The sequence below is a fragment of the Arvicola amphibius genome, chromosome 2 (assembly GCF_903992535.2).
Source record: "Arvicola amphibius chromosome 2, mArvAmp1.2, whole genome shotgun sequence".
Classification (NCBI taxonomy): Eukaryota; Metazoa; Chordata; class Mammalia; order Rodentia; family Cricetidae; genus Arvicola; species Arvicola amphibius.
In genome coordinates this window covers 98,576,492-98,597,864 of record NC_052048.2, presented here as the reverse complement: position 1 = coordinate 98,597,864, position 21,373 = coordinate 98,576,492, and the positions used below count along the sequence as shown (strand labels likewise).

At 45.5% G+C, this 21,373-nt stretch overlaps 1 protein-coding gene across 1 annotated transcript in view; it reads right to left on the bottom strand.

Annotated features, from left to right (window-relative positions):
* Window positions 1-21,373, bottom strand: part of Nol10 (nucleolar protein 10) — an 84,267-nt gene that overhangs the window by 46,791 nt on the left and 16,103 nt on the right. Inside the window, exons 10-13 of the mRNA XM_038320817.1 lie at window positions 17,318-17,396; window positions 15,913-16,062; window positions 11,655-11,721; window positions 7,347-7,399 (exon numbers count right to left, since the gene is read on the bottom strand). Coding sequence (XP_038176745.1) covers window positions 7,347-7,399; window positions 11,655-11,721; window positions 15,913-16,062; window positions 17,318-17,396 — 349 coding nt within the window. The remainder of the gene's footprint in view (window positions 1-7,346; window positions 7,400-11,654; window positions 11,722-15,912; window positions 16,063-17,317; window positions 17,397-21,373) is intronic.

The following is a 21,373-nucleotide window of genomic DNA, read 5'->3' as shown; positions in this document are numbered from 1 at the left end:
ACCACCACTGTACTTAGGTAACAACAGCAGAAGAAAACTAAACTAATGCAAAATGTCAATCTGCTCTAAAGACAGCTAAAGTACTGCAAATCATCCTTGTCAAAATATGCAGCCACTGTCTAGAGCTCCCAATATCTGGTCAGACTTCTCACAGGAATTTGCTCATGGATTTTAAACACAGAAGATTCACAGTGAGACAAAATTGCTTTGGGTGCTGGGGAAAAGAAACAACTTCCCTTCAACTTATGTTTTATGTAGCGGGGGAAGAAAACACAGGGAAATAGGTAAGTAGGCATAGTTGGGCATGTGAGGGCTCGCAGGCCACATGGTCCGTGCCACAGCCACTCAGCTGTGTTCAGTGAGAATGCTGGACGCACTGCTTTGTGATACAGCCTTGTTTTCAAAAGCTTCGGATAGCTGGTGCTCACTAGATCCCTGGTATAGAGTACAGCAATCAAGAAGACTTGATTCTGGTGTGTTGGGACACAGGTAGCCAGCCGGAAGCAATGCAAAACAACTGGGTTGTCTGGTGGCCAGTCAGCCCTCCACAACTGTGGAAAAGCTTCTGTGCCTGCACATTTTCACTCAGTGTAACTTGATCCATGTGAACTCCTACCTTCCCAGACTTCTCCTAGGATCTGGTTGTGAAATATACCTTTTCCTTAGCTTAATTAGCGGGTTGTTAAAATTTCCAGGTGCTTTTTGGTTCTGTCTGTGCAAGGGTCAGCCTCACAGACTTTTGAAAAGTTATGCTTGAACAATTCTGAAGGTCTCTTGGAGACGCCCTACAGACAGACGCGGGCAAACGTCTCCTAAAATGCACCTCACTCAGGCTAGCTAGTCCTGGCTCCGTGCGCCTTGGCTCCCACAGGTGACTCCAAGGAACCAAATTTCATTTTTCTGTTCAGACTGCTGGGGATGTAACAGTAGAACGCTTACCCAGCACATACAAGGCCTTATGTGCAGTCCCCAGGTGTCCCAGTTTGCCTTGTATTGCTGTGACGAACGCATTGACTGAAAGCAACTCGGGGAGAAAACGGTTTATTTGCCTTACACGTCTTAACCACAGTTCAACATTGAGGGAAATCAGGAAGCAGGGGCAGGAACCATGGAGAAATGCGGCTTGCTCGGCTATCTTTCTCCCCCCACACCCTATTTTTCCCTCTCTTCCTTTCTTTCTGAGACAGGGTCTCACTCTGTAGCACTGGCTAGCTTAGAACTCACTATGGAAACAAGATTGGCTTTGAATTCATAGAAACCCATCTGCCTGCTTCTGCTTCCCAAGTGCTAGGATTAAAGGTGTGTGCTTCCATGCCTGCTTTCTTATACCACCCAGGAGCACCTCCCCAAGGAGAACACTGCCCACAGTGGGTTGGACTCTCCCACATCAGTAATTAATTAAGAAAATGTCCATAGCCTTGCCCACAGGCTGACCTGATAAAGGCAATGAATTCCTCAATCAAGGTTCCCTCTTTCTGGGTCACTCCAGCGAGTCAAGCCCACAAAACCTAACCAGCTTACCAAAAGCCGCCCGCCCAGAAAACAATTTCCCCTCTAACAACTTCATGTTTGGGTTTTGGTTTATATATGGCTGGCTTGGCTGGCAATCTGACCATTTGGTGATTCCTGTAAGTAGAAATGGTTTTACCAAGATCTACTCTGAGCACAGGGAGATGAGACAGAGAATCTGGTCTCTAGCCTTTTCTGTCTGTCATACAGAACACTGTAAACTACGCGAGGCATTATGAACATTCTGAGCAAACGGATCGCCTACTGGACCAGTTTTAAGCAGAGTACAGGACTGATTTATACTTGTTTCACTTGTCTTTTTACTGCTAAAGTCAATCTAATTGTTGCATGGAAAACAGCTTGCAAAGCCAGCTATGGGAGTGCACACATGCAATCCTACAATACTGGAGGCTGAGGTAAGGACAACTGAAAGTCAACAGCCAGTCTAGACGACACAGTGAGACCGGATGAACGTGGGACATGGGTTAAGAGGCCAAGATGAATATTCCAGGAAAGTTTGTGGGAGCCAAACACAGGCGAAGGACTGCTACTGAGGCTCTGCATGGACACGCGGTACACAGTGGAGACATCCAAGTGGAACCACTCAGGAGACAGGCTAACATGTCAGACAAGGCTGGAGAGGAGTCTGGTGGCTGGTCATAAAGACCCAGGGCGATGGGCTGCCAGGAGCGAATACAGACAGAAAGGCAGGCTCTGAGCCAAGTGCGCCTAGCCTTGAGAGGGAGGGAAGAGGGGGCAAGGCCCAGGCACTGGGCTACAGCAACAGGAGACAGAGCCAGCAGAGAGCGACACCGTCTCGCAGGAACAGCATGTTCCACATGCTGTAAAAACTACATGGAAACATGGTCACCACGAAGAAGACTGATGTGCATGTCCACGCACGTCAGGGAGAAAGGGAACTTGACTATCTGTACACCTGGCTGTACAGGAAGAGCAGAGCCTAGACTGCTGGCCACCCTCACCCCACTGCTGTTGTGTGCAGGCACTTTGGACCAAAGCCATGGCACTTACAGTATCGACCCAGGTTTGTACTGCGATCATAGAGAAGATCAAACCTCAGGCCTTAAAACAAGCACTAGTGCAGGTTAGACAATAGTCTCTGGTTTGGTTTGGTTTTTAAATGAGTTATATACTACTATTAGTGATTGTATGTATAAGCATGCGCGCTTGTAAGTGCACAGGCATATAAAGGACAGAGGGCAATGCCAGGTACACAACTTGTCTCTCACACTTGTCTATTGCTTTTTTAGAGACTCTCACTGAACCTGGAGCATGGGTTTCTGGCTGGACCGGCTGACCAGCAAGCCTTTGGAATTCGCCTGTCTCTGCACCCCAGCACTAAGATTATAGGTGCACAGCACTGCACCTGACCTTACATGGATGCTAAAGGTCCTAAGTTTGGTCCCCATACTTGCACAGCAAGCATCTGCCCACGGAGCCATCTCCCTAGCACACCCACCCCTCCACCATGCTTTAACTCTGTCCTATGTGTAGGGCTAGGCATTTAAAATACCTTCCAATTTTTAAATTAAATAGTAAATGTTAAAATATTTAGTCAGTATAATTTGCTGATTTGATAAGCAATCAAAAATACAGGATTTTTCTTATAAATTGTTTAGAAATAAAATAACTGCCAGGATTGAAAGGTAAGTTAGGCATTTCATATAATCTTTATAGCAGCTTAAATTTATGTTTCAAACAAAACTAGAAACATGTACTTTTACTGAACTGAGTTATTTTTGTTTTTCTTTTTTTCTTTTGTTGACAGGGTTTCTCTGTAGCTTTGGAGCCTGTCCTGAAACTCACTCTGTGGACCAGGCTGGCCTGGAACTCACAGAGTGCTGGGATTAAACGTGTGCACCACCACCGCCCTGCTATTTTTGTTTTCCTAAATCAAATAGCTTTCAAAACAAGTAATACATTTTCCTCTGCTATGCATGCACATCCAGTATGGAACATGCAGGCAACCCAGGACCCAGGGGCTTCTGGTTGCCCAGAGACTGCCAAGTCAGCAACTACTGGGGTCTGCTGCACATAGAGCCTTGGAAGTCAGGGACAACCCACTGCAATGCTAACCTCACAGAACACTTAGGAGTTGGCCAAAGGCCTTCACTATGCAAAAACCAACCCGAGCCTGAGCCGCACAGCAGAGGAGGAAACAAGCACAGAACTCCTGAGGGAGAACAACGGGAAGGACTGGGAAAGTGGGAAGATGACGGGAAACCCATTTGGTCCTCAAGGATCAGCATAGGTCAGGGTGCGGGGAGCTAAAGTCAGGAACTTTGTTAATCTCCAGAGAGTCCAAGAATTCAGGAAAGATGGTATCAACTAGAAGGGCAGAAGCAAACACGCAGAGAGAACACCAGGCTCCTCCTCTGCAGTAGCCTGCAGGGATGTGGGGACAGCTGTAGTGATTTATAGGATGTTCCTACAAATCACAGGTCAGACCTCCTACACTTGGCACCAGCCGTGGGCTGAACACACACTTCTCTGGTTCTATAGGCTTTAAATGAGCCTTCAAGCCAAATGCAGCTCTTAAGTTTGATATTAATCTTCCAGTAAATGGCAAGCTTTCAGCCCTGGGGCTCGCTCTTTGCTTTGAAGGAGCAGGAAAAAAAGCATGTGCCAAGCAAAGACAAATGGTGTTGAGGAATACAACTTGGTACAAGAGTGGCAGGGCAGACAGGGGTTCAGGAAGGAGAGCGGAGGACAAGCTGAAGCTCAGTGCTCGGCCTAGCAAGACCTCTGTGCACACTGGTCTCACATGTACAGGCACCTGAGTTTTGGACCCAGTTCACAGCTGCCTGTCAAATCTCAGCTACCAAGCTGAGATCGGGGCCTTGTGATACAGGCCTGCGAGTCAAGACAGCAGCTTTTCATTGTTCGGCTACCATCAGCCCCTCTTGCTCTTGCACTCAAAAGTCCCCATTACTTGGAACAAAAAAACAATCCCCACTGTCGGCTGGGGTGAAGCCTGGGGGGACAAAGTGCTTGGGCAACATGATGTGCAAGGCCCTAGTGTGATGCCCAGCGCAGGAAAGGACAGGAAGGGAGCAAGCTACCGCAAAACAGAACCAAAGAACTGCATGTGAATAGGGAAGGGGGCTCCTCAATTCTAAAACAGCCCCACACACCAGGCAACAAAATATGACACAGAGGCCAAACCAAGCAGCACACAATGTAATCCTAGATACAAAGAAGGCAGGAGGACCAAGAGCTTGAGGCAGCCTAGGCTACAAAGCTCAAGTTCTGGGCCAGCCTGCACAACACTTTGAGATCCCACCTCAAAAAGAAAAGAGAAGAAATATAGTGGAAATGACTGCTATGTAGCCCAGGCTATCCTCCTGCCTCTGATCCTGAACTCTAGAGTCACAGGTGTGCCCACTGTCCCTGTCCGCTTTAGGGTATTTCTTTTTCTCCAGTGTTAGGTATTGAACCCAATGCCTGTGAAAGCTAGCTTTAGATGATTTACTATTTTGGCATTAATATATGAAGGATCAATGCTATGAAATCGGATATAATTTACCTATAAAATGCCATATCACCACTCATGGTAGAGCACATATGTTATCTCATAACCTAAAGGCAGCAAAGCCAAGATCAGGAGGGCTCTAGGTCACCCTTGACTACATAGCAGATTCCTGTCAACCCAGGCTTTAGGAGACCCAATCACAAAAAAGAAGCGAAACTAAAAAGGAAAAAAAAATGCCAACATAACAGAAAAGACAATGTTTCCAAATATTAATAGCAACTATGATTCTACAGGGGCAGAATACATGGTTTTCTTTCCTCTTACTTTGCACAACACTGAGAATAAGAACATGGATAAAGGGCCGGGTGCTGGTGGCACACACCTTTAATCCCAGCACTCAGGAGGCAGAGGCAGGAGGATCTCTGTGAGTTCAAGGCCAGCCTGGTCTACAAAGCAAGTTCCAGGACAGCCAGAGCTACACAGAGAAACACTGTCTCAAACAAACAAACAAACAAACAAAGAAGATGGATACATTATTTATGAAATTAAAACATTTGTGCCATTTCTGCAAAAGGCCACTTTACAATGTGTAAACATCAAAGGGGACGCTCTTTAACAGTCCCGCACCTCTTCCTAGATGGTAATGACGTCAGCGTTGTGCGTTGGCCCTGGCAGAGCCTGGGGCCACACTTATTTCTTTCTTCTCCCTCACATCCCACATCTAAACTTATACAAGTTTGTCTTCCAATCCACACCTGCCTTCTCTATACCACACGGCACCCAGGCTCTTGTCCTGTACCACTCACTGCAATACCAGGAAGCACTCCTTAGAGGAGGAAGACACGCCCCTAACATGCAGATGGGAACAAGCTGAGTTACTCTCCTCACCAAGCAGTGACACCCAAAGGCCTGTAGAACCAAGGGGCAGAGTTTCTTGTGGTCCACCCACACCTCCACAGGTGGACATGGATTCCAAGCCAGAGTTGCTTCTTTCTCAAACTGTCCCAGGACCCATCGAATTCCTAATGCTGAAAATGACAGCCCAGCTCTGCCTTCCCTCGTGGGGACTGCCACAGTCTGTTCTAGCTGCTTCCAGCTTAAACTCTTTGTTGTAACCAAAACCTTTCCAAAGGGCAGCCCTGGCTCTGTCACTTTGCTGCTCGAGGTGTGCCAGGCTCCCTGTGCCTCTCGTGCACACACTTAGACCCTTCCTAGTCTGGGGCTTGTTCTGCCCCATGAGTGTCTCTCCCTGAGCTCTCCACAGGCATCTTCTGCTGCTGAACACTACTCCCACGCAGTAGCTCCAGGCATCCAGGCCACAGACTCAACCTCTAGGCTCCCTGAAGTCCCTCTGGGTATTTCTCTAAGTTTCCCTCAGGCACCTAGCCCACACTGGGGGAAAGGTCTCTCTTCCCGAGCACTCTCTGAGTCTTGCTCCTATAGCTCATGGCCAGACCTGAAACCCCCTTTCTTCCTGTTTTAACTCTGAGGATGGAGCCATGCTGATATACTGTGTACTGTGATGCTGCCAGCATCCAGCATGGTGCCTGACATTAGACAACGGAAACACAGGAGGCTGTGAGGCTGGGGGAGAGGAGCAGATGACAAGGCAGGCAGAGCAGCAGCTTCCTGCTTGAGCAGCCTCACTTTACTATCCCGGGACAAACACTACGACTGCTGCCGCATCAGCTCCCAGACAGCTCAGCAGCAGGCGACTGGGAAAACACACACAGCCGAGCTACTCCAAGGGAGACTTCCCATGACTGGTGGCCCACTGCTCTCAAGTCCTCCCATTGCAAGACCGGTCTCCCGCTTCTCCCCCACATCCCAGACTAGCTAATGTCAGCTCTACACGAAGACTGCCTTCCTAAAGACATATTCCTGCTCTCTACTTCTATAGACTAAAAGGTAAAATGTGGAAACTCCTGGTACAGAGGAACAATGCTTTCAGGATGACAATATAATAACAGATTTTAAACTTATATGTCATCACTGATAATCCTGACCATCTAAGATGGTCTCTCTCATGTGCAACTTATTTGTAAAAGCGAGGTAACAAGAAGAGAACTAGATTCTTAGTTTTGATTTAGACCTCCAATTAGTCAATAGATGAATCAATGTTCTAGATTCTGAAACATTTCACAGCCAAACAAACAACAAAGCTGAGACTACTAGTTTTTTCCAGCCTGCACTAAGACAGCATAAAACAATCCACACTGCAGCATGCTGAGACATTTACTCATTGACAGTGAGTCCGCAGTACAGCACAGCCACACAGAGCCCAAAGGCTGTCAGCACAACCAGTTCACACACAAACTCTGTGCCTGCTCCTGCTGGCTCTTACCGGAATGTAGTAGATGCCCATCTTGGGGGACTCATTGGCAGTAAGAAGCATTCCTAAAAACAAACACAATGAGAAAGTTAAACACATGACAGGAAGTACCCTTTTCTACTTGTTTTACATTTTGAAAGGTTTGTATTGCCAGTACTTGCAAACTGCCTTTCTGGGCAAGGGACCTCAGTGGTGGGACAGCTGACTCCCTATCTGTGAACTCCCTGTCTATGAATTTCATGAGCAAAGGCCATGAGCAGGCTCCAGAGAGGTACTCAGCTCTACACAAGATCCAGAGCATTTCCAGCTTCATGCATAAAATGCCCAGAGAATAATAATGGAAAAAAAGACTCCCTGGAGTCAGGACTCAAGGAAGCAAAAGATTTCAGCATCAGAATTTCTGCATTGAACTTCACAGCCAACTACAGATCAAAATGACTAAGGGAGCATTGTATAGAACTACCCCCAAAAGACTCATGTCCCAAAAGACGTGTCAAGGCGGGAGAGATGCCTCAGTGGCTAAAAGCACTTGTTGCTCTTGCAGAGAGCCAGGCTCAGTTCCCAGCACCCACAGGGTGGTTCTATCTGTAACTGCAGTTCCAGAGGATCTGATGCCCTCTGCTGACCACTCTAGGCACCAAGCACACATGTGGTATACATACATAAATTCAGGCAAAACACACAGAAAATATTTTCTTAAGACCCATATGTCAGAGTGTTACAATCATCTCAGGGAATATTTTTTTAAAAAATTAACTAGAGAAGTTAATTTAGTCTCCATGGCATCCCCATTGTGAGAAAGCAAAACCAGGCTGGAGGGCAGCCCTGTTATTTCCTATAACCCCAAGAAATCAGAGATCCAACATTTGTAGGTATTTGGCTACTTCACGTCAGGTATGAAATGGTTCAGTTCCCAGCAAGTACCCTCCAAGGTGACAAGATGTACTACAGCCACACCTCTCATGTCTACACATGAACTCAGACAGCATCTACCCAAACCTCCACAAGATAATAATGTATGTTTCTTGATAAGCTCACATATGATCTCAGTGAGCATGGTACTCTTTAAAATAAACATTACCAGCCCATGTAAAGTGGATCATGAAAATTCCACTCAAAACAGACAAAATGAAAAGACATCAGCATCTGTAGTCTAAGACACTCTCGGAGATCTGATACAGTGTGTGTATGCACACCCCCACCCCTCACCTTGAGCACACACACAAGTCAGAAGTCATCTGCATGTACTTCAGGGAAAAGGCTCACCAGGGTCCAGGACACAAATTTACAGACAGTGCTCTACAGCAGTGCTACTCAAGGTAAGTGCCCTGGGCCATCTGCAACCCACTACCAGGCTGGAGATAAAAGTACAGAAAATGAACCTAAAAGCCTGGAGGCGGCTTAACATGGCAGTGTGGAAAAAGGACAAAACAAAACCGCGGGGCAGTGTTATCCCCGTGTGTGACCATTTTGCTAGTAATTATCTGGACTGTACTGTACAAAAGTACCAATTTGCAAGGGGTCCGAAGGTTAAAAGCACAGAAAAAAGGAAGGGCAGACAGGCAGGCTGACTAGCCAGCTGGTCAACCACATTTGAAAAGCTCTGCAATGAAACACATAGCTTTAGTCCCACTCTGAATGGTTCAGGGCAGACATTCTGGGAAGAGGAGCAGCAGGAACACATCTGCCCCATCAGCTTCTCACTGACGTGGGGAGCAGTAAGTACACTGTGAGACTTCATGTGCAAACGCCCATGGCTGTTTGCCATGTCATGCTCTGTTGGAGGATGCTGAGGGAAATGCAGAGCAACTTGGCATTTTCCAGAGTCCAGGAAGTCTCCTGCACCTTTGTATGGCATGTGAGAAAGCTGAGGGGCGTGATGGGCATAACAAAGCCTGAGGCAGGTCTTTCTCGAGTCCAAAGCCCACTATCTCTTTCTACCAATGGCTCTGAACATCTAATCCTGTTTTTACAGGCTGGGATGGGTCTCAGACATGCATCATCTTTACATGCTTTCTTCGTCAGTGAGCTATACACATTGGGTCCCACCGTTGTGCTGCCTGACAGCACCCTGACCTGTACAGAATGGCTGGTCAATGCATGAGAGCTGTGCAAAGGGCTGCCTGAGTAGCCAGATACAGGCCAGGAAGGCAAAATCATTTCTCAATATTCCAAGCTGTCTTTCACAGAATAGAAAAACACTACTAAACAAGTGTCATGATTAGGCTCTAATCACTCTAAAAGTGAGTGTGTGAACATACAAAAAGGGGTGTTAGGTTGTCTAAACTATGAGTAAGTACCTAGTGATGACGACCACAGCGCAGAGGGAAGGGAAGAGCAAGTATGGTAAAGCCAGTGCAGAACAGAGCCTCCGAGCATAGTGAGGAGCCCACGCCAGTGGGCCAAGGCCAGCACATGACTGTACCGTGGTCTTGTGAAACAATTACTGGCCTGGCTGTTGTATACCTAACTGCCTCTTGTAAGTCATCTGACAGAAAAAGCCATTCTTCATCCAAACCACACATGGCAAAGGAGACTCCCAAACACACCGAACCAACGCTATCACGATGTATGGATGACCTGCTGGAATGAGGGCTGATGCACAGAACCTGCTTTGGTTTTTCAGAAGACAGGATTTCTCTGTAGCCATGCTATCCTAGAACTACATCTGGAGGCCAAGTTTACCTCAAACTCAGAGATTCGCCTGCCTCTGCCCCTCAAGTGCCACCATACCCGGCCTGTCCATGATCTTTAACCTACACACACTTCTTGGAGCTAGCAGAGCTCACTAAGTTCCATCAAATTGGGGGAACTCACTGCTAAGCTCAGTCAATCCTTCACTGCTACTTTAGGTCCAGCACAGGATAGAAAACAAGCTAAATAACACCAGGAGGAGCAACCACGTGTATCCAAGAGACAGACATTCTACCACAAGGTTGGCCTGACTATAACACAGGTTATAGTAAATAAGTGACCGACTTCCATTTCTGCACTCAGACTGAAAATGCCAGTGCGTCTGCTCCTTCCTTCAGGCTCCAGCTGCAAGCACAGACTGCCTTGGACTCTACCTCAGGGTCAGAAAGGCCAGGCGCTTCATTCAGTAATGAAGCCCTCCTGTCATGTTTCTCCATCCACTCTTCTCCCGTGGCTCCTAACAGAATGGTTCCTGCTATTTACAGACTTGCATGTCCCCTGGGGGGTGGGGCATATCACTTCCACTTCTTCAATGATCAGCCTGTGTTTACCTAAGAACATTCTCTCAGCACACCTGCCTACCTGGAGATCACATATGCTATTATACACAGACGGCTCGGGTGCTGAGCTGTGGTCAGTGCAGGGCCTGCTGCATCAGTTACGCTATGGTGCACAGGAGGCTCGGGTGCTGAGCTGTACAGACACTATGCCTCTCATGTCACTGCTTAGTACTTAGATGTCAGAAGCACATATATGCTCACTGCCTCAATGCAGAACACTACTTTCCTAGGTACTGCAGTTCCAAGCTAGCCCACCTTCATGTGTGTGGGCCATCTGGTGAGAGATGGAGCCCAGGTTCTTAGGCCACTCCTGGGCTGCCACCACCTGCAGTCCAGTGTCCGTTCACTTCAGCCTTCCCACAACCCTCCCTGTTACTCCTCTGACGTTGTCTTCTCAGTCAGTCACCTCAACAACAGAGCCATTTTAATCCCACTCAATGACTGCCCTCCACACATGCCCTGCAAACCTCCTCTGCCCACCTTCGGCGGCTCTGGCTCATGACTCCTTCTAACACACTGGCATGGGACTATCTCCATGTGCATGATGAGGCACTTCAGGCTTTGCTGTCTGTCTCATCAGCAGAACTACATGTGCCTGTCCTTAGGGGACATGGCTTGAGATGGGGAGGGTTCTCATTCTCTCAGATCCCCGTCAGGATCTGCCCTGAATGTGTTGCTGAATTTTGAAACCTATCATATAATTTGCTGAACAGTACATGATGCATTATCTCCCCAAACCTCTATAACCATCTGTATTACCTGGTGACTGCAGCCTCCTCTATATCCCTAACCTCGATTTCCACATGCTATTACTAATCACATAAAGAATATACCAAAATAGCACTTCACCTGCCACCTGCATGCAGTCTGTTGCTAGTTTCTACTAATAGCCGGGCGGGCTGAGCACTGAGTCATGAAAGTGCCCTTTCCTGAGTCACCCACACTGCTTCCTGCTTTTCCTTCTTCCAAGTGTCTGATAAACCCAGGCACTGTCCTGACCAGGCCAAATGTTATTTTATGAAGTAAATGCAGTTTGAAACTCCAGCACAGGAACGTGAGCGCCTACCTGAGTTGGGATAGAGGCAAACGTCATTAAGGTCATGTTCTGGCTCCAGTGAAGTAAATATTTTTCCCTAAAACAGTAAGCAAAACCGGATTACTAAGATCATGAAAGACAGCTTTTTAGCAATGGCACATAAAGAAAATAAAATGGAGACCACAACCCTCCTAGTGCTACATAAAAGAAATAACCTAATTTAAAGATTTTATACTTAAAAATCGTATTTGTCAGCCAGGCACTGATGGTGCAAGCCTTTAATCCCAGCACTCAGGAGACAGAGGCAGGCAGATCTCTGTGAGTTCAAGGTCAGCCTGGTCTTCAAGAGCTAGTTCCAGGACAGCTAGGGCTATTGGGCTGTTACACAGAGAAACCCTGCTCAACCACCCTCCCCCACCCCGCCTAAATCTTACTTGTCTTATCAACATATCAAATATTCTCATCTTAGAAATGAAACTGTGGCAGAAAGTTGATCTGTTCAAACAAAACAGAAGACTCCAAGTTTTGGAGATGCGGGTGCACAGCAGAAGACAGAGTTAAAACTGAACTGTGCAGCATCAGCATCACCAAATCCCAAAAGGCAAAGAAATACCACAGGGAGCCCCATGAATACGAAGTATCAGTCACTACACTGTGAAGGCTAACACATCCTACTTTAAAGGTGGGGAGCAGTCTGCTGTACTATTAAAAATTGATAGAAGAAAAAAGGCCCAGAAAGAGGTAGGTGTGGAGAAAGATGAGAAGGATAAACAAGGAAAGCAGGTCATGCAGAGCTGGGTAACCTGTTAGTCAAGAGGAAGTGTTTAGTCTTAAGAAACAAAATGCCAAAATAAAATCGATTGCCATAATTACGATGTGATGTCTTCAAGTGGGGATGCTGACAAGTTCTGCCAGCTCTTGCAGCCATAAGTCATGACCAGAAGACCGACAGCAGGATATGGTACTGCCAGGGCAGAAGTAGGTGGAGCTGAAGCCCAGGCAGGATGGTGATTTCATGGTTCATGAAAACGGTAGCTAAGTGCTGGCCCAGCTATCTCCCACTGAAGCGGGAAGGAGAGGGCAAGGAAAGGAAGAAGACAGAACTGTGATGGTGAGGCGCAGCAGACACATGGGGCACACAGAACCAGAGACAAAGGGATCCATGGGTCACAGGACCCTGGAGCACAGGAATGCAGCAGTAAGGGGTCTGGAAGGACATATCCAAACTGAACGGGTCACTAGCTTAGGCAGGATGGGAGCCAGGTCAAGGGAATGCCTTCTTTACAGTATCTTGGGAGTTTTCAGACAGAAGAGACAGCCGTGGCAGCTCCCACCTATAATCTCTGCATTTGGAAAGTAGAGGTAGGATGGTGAGTTCGAGGCTGGCCTGAGCTACATAGTGAGTCCCAAGCAAGCCTTATCTACATAGTGAGAATATATCTAAATAAAAATGTATGCACTTATACAATTAAACGTAACCAGCAGGAGTTATTATTATTATTATTATTATTATTATTATTATTATTATTATTGTTATTGTTATTGTTATTGTTATTATTAGTAGTATTATTTTATTTGGTTCAGGGTCTCACTGCAAACTCTTGGTCCTCCGAACTCAAGTCAGCATCTTAAGTGTTGAAATTATATGCGAGCACACCCCACCCAGTTAAAGTTTTTCATTAGTTAGGACTGTCAGAAAAATTATTTGTCTAAGATATACCAAGTCCCCCAAGAGCCCTTGAACCCTCCAAACTCAAAGTCTACAAAGCAGAAAACATAGTCAATGCCCCTGTAAGCGTCAGAGTGATAGTTCCAATAATTCAGAAATGCCATAAGTGGTTCTCCTCTTGTAAGTTACAGTCACAGGAATGGATACATCTCAAGAATGGCTGTGAACACCAAGACAGAGCCAGAAGAATACAGAAAGTAAGGCCACCACACTTCTGGAGACAAAAATGCAAAACTTAAAATAAGATCTTAAGAACTTAGTTTCATTTTATGTGTGTTAGCCTGAATGTAGGCCTATGCGGCCTGTGCATGCAATGCCTGGAGAGTCCAGAAGAGGCCGCTGGAGCTGTCCTGTAGGTGCTGGGAATTGAACCTGGGTCCTCCGGAAGAGCAGCTGGTGCTTTTAACAGCTGAGCCGTTTCTCTAGCTACAAAATGCAAAATTAAAAACAAACAAACAAACAAACAAACAAACAAAAACCCTAAAGTACTGGCTACAAAAGCTAGAGTGACAGGTGGCTGGACTGTAACTGAGAGCCTGTAGCCCTCTGCCCAAGCACAGCAGGTGCCCATAGGTCCCAGTAGCTGCTCTAAGCAATGAGTGCAGTGGGCATGGGCCTCCTGCCCAGTGCCATCTAGGAGTGTTTTTAAATTAACACTTTTAAGCCTATAGAATTAGCGTATGTACTAAAAAACCAAAATTAAGGGCTGGAGAGAAAGCTCGCAGTTAAGAGTACTTCCTGCTCTTCCAAAGGCCCTGAGCTCTGTTCCACAACCCTGGTTAGGCAGCTCACAAACACCTGCAATTCTTGCTCCATGGGGGCACCTGAATGTGACAGAAACACAGATATACATGCATACACATGTATAAAACTTTAACATATTGTTTTAATTTTTATAAAGAGCCAGGCAGCGGTGCCACGTGCATTTAATCCCAGCACTCGGGAGGCAGAGGCAGGCGAATCTCTGTGAGTTTGAGGCCAGTCTGGTCTACAGAGTGAGTTCTAAGACAGGCTCCAAAGCTACAGAGAAACCCTGTCTCAAAAAACCAAGAGAGAGAGAGAGAGAGAGAGAGAGAGAGAGAGAGAGAGAGAGAGAGAGAGAATATAACAGAGAAGCAATTGCTGTATCTGATTTGTTTTATTGATGTAATGGAATTACCTTCAGTCCTCTCAGATTTTAAGACAGAGTCTCACTCTAACCCAGACTGGCTTTGATTTTCCTATCTTATCTCCTAAGCATTGAGATGACAGGCATGAGCCATCACACTCAGCTAATACTTAGGTTTTAAAAAACAAAATAATGAGCCTAGGCATGGTGGGAGGATCCTACAATTATGTACTCTGGAGGCTCAGTAGCAGATCAATAGTTAAGGTCACCCACAGCAAATCTGACGCTATCTTGAGCTAATAAGACCCTGCCCTTAAAACAACAAACTTTTAAATAAATAGTTAAAAAAAAAAGAAGGTAGATTAAAATCAGCAATGCAGAACTGTTGTTACTTTTTAACACTTGGAGTTAAAGGGAAACATCAATTTTTTTTTCTTTTCCTTTTTTTTTTTTTTTTTTGAGACAGAGTTTCTCTGTGTAGCCCTGGCTGCCCTGGAACTCACTCTGTAGACCAGGTTGGCCTCAACTCAGAGATCCACCTGCCTCTGCCTCCCTAATGCTGGGATAAAAGGTGTGGCACCACCACCACCCAGTATCCAAACATTAAGGAAACACTATTCACGTACCAAAACCCTCTCTTGAAATAAAAAGTAAAAAGAACACTGAGGATGTAACTCAGTAGTACAGTGTTTGCCAAGCACACAAAAGGCCTGGGCTCGATCCCAGTACCACCACCAAAGACAGACAGACAGACTGACTGACATGAAATTACTGTACAGGTTCAATCTCTAACTCTACTTGTCTGAGGTGGTGTGAACCTGAGTCATGAAGTGACTCTGGCGTGGAAAGGCAATGTCAGCCCTGAGGATTTTGCTGGGGTGGTGAGTGAGCCTCTGGCACTCAGGATGGAGTTGGGGAGATGGCTCGGCAGATCACAGTGTTTGCTGTCACCCAGCTGTCCTATGATCCCCACATGCGCTACAGCACACACCCTCACAGGCGACGGTTAAATAAAGACGGGATGTTCAGGGTGTAGTCTCTTTCACAGTGATTGTTCTCCCTCTAACATCCCTCTAAAATGTATGCCGGGGGCAGCAGGACGGCTGAGGGGCTGGAGACCCTTGCGGCCAAGCCTGATGATCTGAGTTCAGTCCCTCAATTGTCCTCTGGCTGGCTTACGCACATGGCAGCACAAATGCACTTAAATAAATGAAAAGCACACCAGCCAAGGCTGGCCAAGCAGGATGTTCCTTAACTGGGGACAAGCTCATGCCAGCTTTACTCAAACACAGTTGTGCCCTGTCCTACAGTGACGGACCTGCTGGTTACCAGATGGCCAATCAGCACCTCTTTCTCAAGGACTCACACAAGCCTCCAAACACAAAGGAAACAAAAGAAGCACTGGGAAGAGGTAAGGAAAACAGAGGACAATTTCAACAAAAAGTACATACGGAGTTCTTGTTCCACATCTTGACAATTCTGGAGTCTGCAGACAAGACCAAATCTAATGAATCCTGGAAATGAACTGACTTAATGGGCAGTCCATACTGGTGATCCTTGACCAGCAATGGCTTGTCCGAGCGAAGATCATACAGCAATACCTAAAAGAGAAAACAGTTATTTTAGTCAAATGAGCAACGTCCAAAACAACACATTTAAAAGTAAGAACCCTGAAAGCTGGGGAGGTGGCTTAGCTAAGAGAGCGCTGGCCTAACAAGCACGAAGCCCGCAGTTCATTCCCAGCATGGCAAAAACCAGGCATGGTGGCACATGCCGGTAACCTCAGCACCTAGGACAGGGAGAGGAAAGAGAATCAGGGACTCGAGGTCATCCTTGGCTTCATATGGAGTTTGAAGCCAACCTGGGCTGCAGGAGACGGTCTCAAAAATAATAAATAAATAAATAAATAAATAAATAAATAAATAAATAAATAAATAAATAAATAAATAAACTTGAAATAATGACTGTCATGTATTTCATAACCTATGAACACAACAAACACATTCACTCAAAGCCCAACAGGAAAGTCAGCCTGTAGAATACATTTTTATGACTTCAATCCCAGGAGTAGCTTTTAGGTACACTGATGTAATAATTACGGATCTACACTAAGTATATCACTTGTTAATGAGCAAATCTGTATGATGGCCTATGCCACAGCAGGTGCTGCTGCCACAAGTGACGTGACAGAGAATGGAGCCAGTGCATTTCTCAGTAAGAAAGGGCCTGGCAGGTCCAAGACAGGAGAATCTCTCCTGACTTCCATCGTTAGAGGCAGGGGAGCCCAGAAAGCTGGGTTTCACAATCTCAGGTGACAGGTCTCCCACAGCTCTGGAAGAGAGGCAGTAAATCTATTAGAGGCTCTCTCCATCTCTTTGTGGTCAGACAACTTACAAGGGTTCAATATAAGAAAAGGCGTAAAACAGACTGAAAAGACGAAGGCAAGTTCTGTGGGCACTGTAGGATGATGTTTAAGTACTATGTGGGAAAAGAAAAAAGAGTTTGCAGGGTGTTGCATGCCTTTAATATCAGCATGGGGGAGGCAGAAGCAGGCGAATCTCTGTGAGTTCAAGGCTGGCCTGGTCTACAGAGCAGGTTCCAGGACAATCAGGGCTGTTACACAGAGAAACAGCTTGAAAAAATCACACACACACACCCCTGAGGACTACTCCACTTCAACTCCAGTTCCAAAGAACCTAGGCCAATCCCCAGGTACTAGAAGGCTCTGGCATTCTGGAATACTCTCTCCACTCTAGCCAAAGAGAACAGCCTCACTTCTTGTCCCAAGTATGTGTCTCCCAATACATATCCAAAATACTGTCTTACATGTGAAATTTCCACCTTGAACATATTTACCTGTCCTGTGGAGGTTCCAACTGCCATGGTCAAGGCACCATTAAACTTCAAAGCAGAGATGGTGGGCAAGCTGTTTATCCTGAAAGGCAAATGTTTGTTCTCTGTGACTATGTGACCAAACCTTTTACTAAATAACAGGCTCATCATTTATCTTCACTTCAAATATGACAAGCGGGGGGCCGGGGAGACATGCCTTTAATTCCAGCAGAGACAGGTGGATCCCTGTGAGTTCGAGGCCAGCCTGGTCTATAGTCTGCTGTGACTGGCTTATATGGATTCTAGGATCTGAACTAAATCATGCTTTGTACAGCAAACAAGCACTTCATTGAATGAGCCAAACCCAGAGCCCCCAAACATCCCATATTTACTCAGGGAAACAATGTATCTTGGGGCATGGGTATGCTTACTTCTCGTGTAAAAATCAACTTTCACTGAGGCAAGAGATGGCTTAGTGGTTTAGAACATGTACTGCTCTTACAGAGGACCCAAGTACAAGTCCCAGCACCCATGTCACAACCACCTATACTCTAGATCCAGAGGATCTGATACCTTTGACCTCTGCAGGCACCTACACTCATGGGCACATACACATATACACATAATTAAAGAATATTTAAAACATGAAATAGATCAATTTCATTCATCTAAAATAAAAGATTAATACCCAAATGAAGATCCTAGGATCTCCAAAGTACTGAAGATAGAACAAAGGTTATGGCTACAATTCTAGACCATGATTCTCACACACCAGCAATGAACACTAGCACCAAAAGATCGAGGTGGGAAAAACGAGAGACAATAGGTCAGATGCAGACACCAGCTTGGTGTGGTGACACACGCCTGTAACCCCAGCACTCAGCACTGACTAGGACTATACAGTGAGATCACATCTCACAAAAAGAAGTGGACAACAGCTCTGCTTTCAGTCCTCACAGGCCACATGCTGCTGGCCACGATTCCAGGCCAGGCTGACACCCACAGCACCATCAATCCTGGAGCTGCTCTGAGCAGCGGTGAGGAAGGAAGCCTCTGGTCCACAAAGACTCCGTCATCTTCTAAATAAACTTTAGAATAATTTTTCATATGGAAGTACTTTCCTATTTCACCAAGATTCATTTTATAGTGCAATTTTATCACTTTCTTCAAGTGAGTGACTCCTTCAGTTAATGTTACGAGAACTTTGGTCTAATGCCTCTTCCTACTGGGGCATTGCTAATAAATAACAAACTCAATGGTTTATGGACATTTACTTCCTGACCAACTTATGGAACTGTCATATTAGCTCTTCCTGGTTTTCAGGTAAGTCTGTCTTTCTCAGGCAGAGAGACATCAATCACTCATGGAAAAGAATGACAGCCACCCCTCTGTCCAGTGTTTATATCTTCTTCACCTTCTAGAGTTTATTAAATAACAGAAGTGACAGGCTTATAGGATAAACATAAAGCTAAACATAAAAAATAAAACACAGGGGTTAGAGAGACGGCTCAGTGGTTAAGAACACTGGCTGTTCTCCTAGAGGACCAAGGTTCAATTTCCCAGAACCCAGACAGTAGGTTCTATAACTCCAGTTTCAGAGGATCCAACACCCTCTTCTGCCCTTCATGTGCAGGTACACACACACACACACACACACACACACACACACACACACGAATAAATAAATCTTTATAAAAATGATAAAATACAATAAGATCATTTGAAACTTAATCAGCAGGAAAAAAAAAACCATTTTTAACATTTTGGTATGCCGTATTTGGATGTTTTCCCATGACTGTACACACATAAGGTCATTGTCCTTTCTACAAAAAGGTCACAAAGATGTAACAAACCTCCCTGACAACTGTAGGAAGGAGTACCTGCAGGTGTTTTATGTGCCCTTCCCTGCATGAACATGCCTCTGAGACACAAGTCTCAAAAGCTGAACACTGCACATGCCACTGATGGAGAGTCTTCTACAAAACACATCAAATAAAAGAACCCAACAAAAACATCACTTTCTGTATGGAAAGAACTCATCAAAGTCTCTGGCAAATATAAAGCACTTCAGTAGGGGCGGGGTGGTGTAATCCTGGCACTGGGGAGTTCAAGACCAAGCTCAGCTACCCAGTGAGTTCAAGGCCAGCCTGAAGCTATGAGAGCGTGTCTCAAAAAACATTTTTTTAATATAAAAATAGAAAATAAATAGCCAGGCATGGCATCGAACACCTTGAATCTCAGCACTCAGGAGGCAGCGGCAGGCGGATCTTTGTTGAGATCAGGCCAGCCTGGTCTAAAGAGCAAATTCCAGGATAGCCAGGGTCATTACACAGAGAAACCCTGTTTTGAAAAACCAACCAACCAACCAACCAACCAACCAAACAAACAAACAAAATCACTATCTACTAAGCAGCAAGGTAGCAGTTAAGTAGCTCTTTCCAAAAATAAACTGGGTATGGTATTGTATGTCTATTGTGTACTAGAAACTTGGCCAGAAGACTCCCTTAAACCCAGGAGGACAGCAGTATGGACAAGTGAGCTAGAGGGATGGGTCAGTGGGGTCAACCGTGGGTACTTGCTTCCAAGCCTGGCAACTGGACCCACGGGTGGAGAGAGAGAAGACTTCAGAAAGTTGTCCTCTGACCTCCACATACATGGAGCAGCATGGGTGTACCCCACCCACGAAAAGCAGATCAATAAATAAATACAATAAAATGGGGAAGGAAGAAGAGCGATGAGCACCTGCTAGGGCGGAGCATAAGCTGTCCAGGGAGACAGTATCCCATCCACAGGTTGGTGGATGCTCACATGTATACTAGATTTTCTGTAAGACAATTTAGCATGTTCCCAAGTCCTTGGGAACATGTATGTGCTAACCCAGAAATCCGAGTTCTAGATGTTCTGGAAATAATCACACAACTGTAAATATTCTCATTGTTCCTGGGGGCACTGGTTGGCTAAACTCTACTGCATGGCAGGTGGGCCACTGTTACTCTTCTGGTTTTGGAAATGGCTTAGCATCTTTTGTTTGCTATGTTAAATATAATTATTTTCAAAATAACTGCTTTTAGCAAATATACTCAACTACAACAGCTGAAAAATGCCTTAACTTTAAAGGACAGGAGAATTCAGTACAAAATGTGAGCCAACTTTATTTATTTTTATTTTTTCCCGAGAAAAGGCTTCTCTGTGTAACAACCCTGACTACTCTGGGGTCAATTTTATTTTTAAAAGGTATTTCCATATTTCAGCCAGATATGGTGGCCCATGCCTTTAATCCCAGCACTGGGGAGGCAGAGACAGGCAAATCTCCTAGTTCAAGGCCAGCCAAGTCTACAGAGTGAATTCCAGGATAGCCTGGACTACAGAGAAAACTTGTCTTGAAAAACCAAAAAAAAAAAAAAAAAAAAGGAAAAAGGAAAAAAAGTAGTCCCCTATTTCTCAAGAGCAAAGTTAGATGATTTCCTTACTGTCTAATGTCACATCTCCTAGAGTCACTGCGTTTCTATTTGAAATAAATAGCTTTAAGATATATTATCAGTGATTCCTACAGATCTGTTTGCTTTAAAAAAAAAAAAAAAAGTTGTATGAATACACACAGGAATGTACCTGGAGGTCATAGGACAGCCTCCACCTACGTGGGTCCCAGGCCTGAACTCAGGTCACCAGGCACACACCTTTGATCCCAGCACTGGGCAGGCAGAGGCAGGTGAGCTCTGTGATTTGAAACCAGCCTGGTCTACAGGGTTCTAGGCCAGGCAGGGCTAGAGTAAGTATGTCTCACAAAAACAAAACAGATAAACAAAAGAAGAAAAAACAAACCCAGCACGTGATGCTTCCAACAGGGTGAATACAGCACACAACTCAACAGTAATTCAAAGACAAGCCAATGCCTATGGGTGAGAGAAAATTAACCTCTCTACTTCCTTCAGAATGAGGAAATATCTTTAACATTGCTGATTTTCTTACTTTCTAATATACTAATTTTTCTAGTTTTTTTTTTTATGCTGATGGGTTAAATAATATAGGAACTGAAGAGCTGGCTGGTGGGGGAGCACAAACTGCTCCGCAAAGGACTGG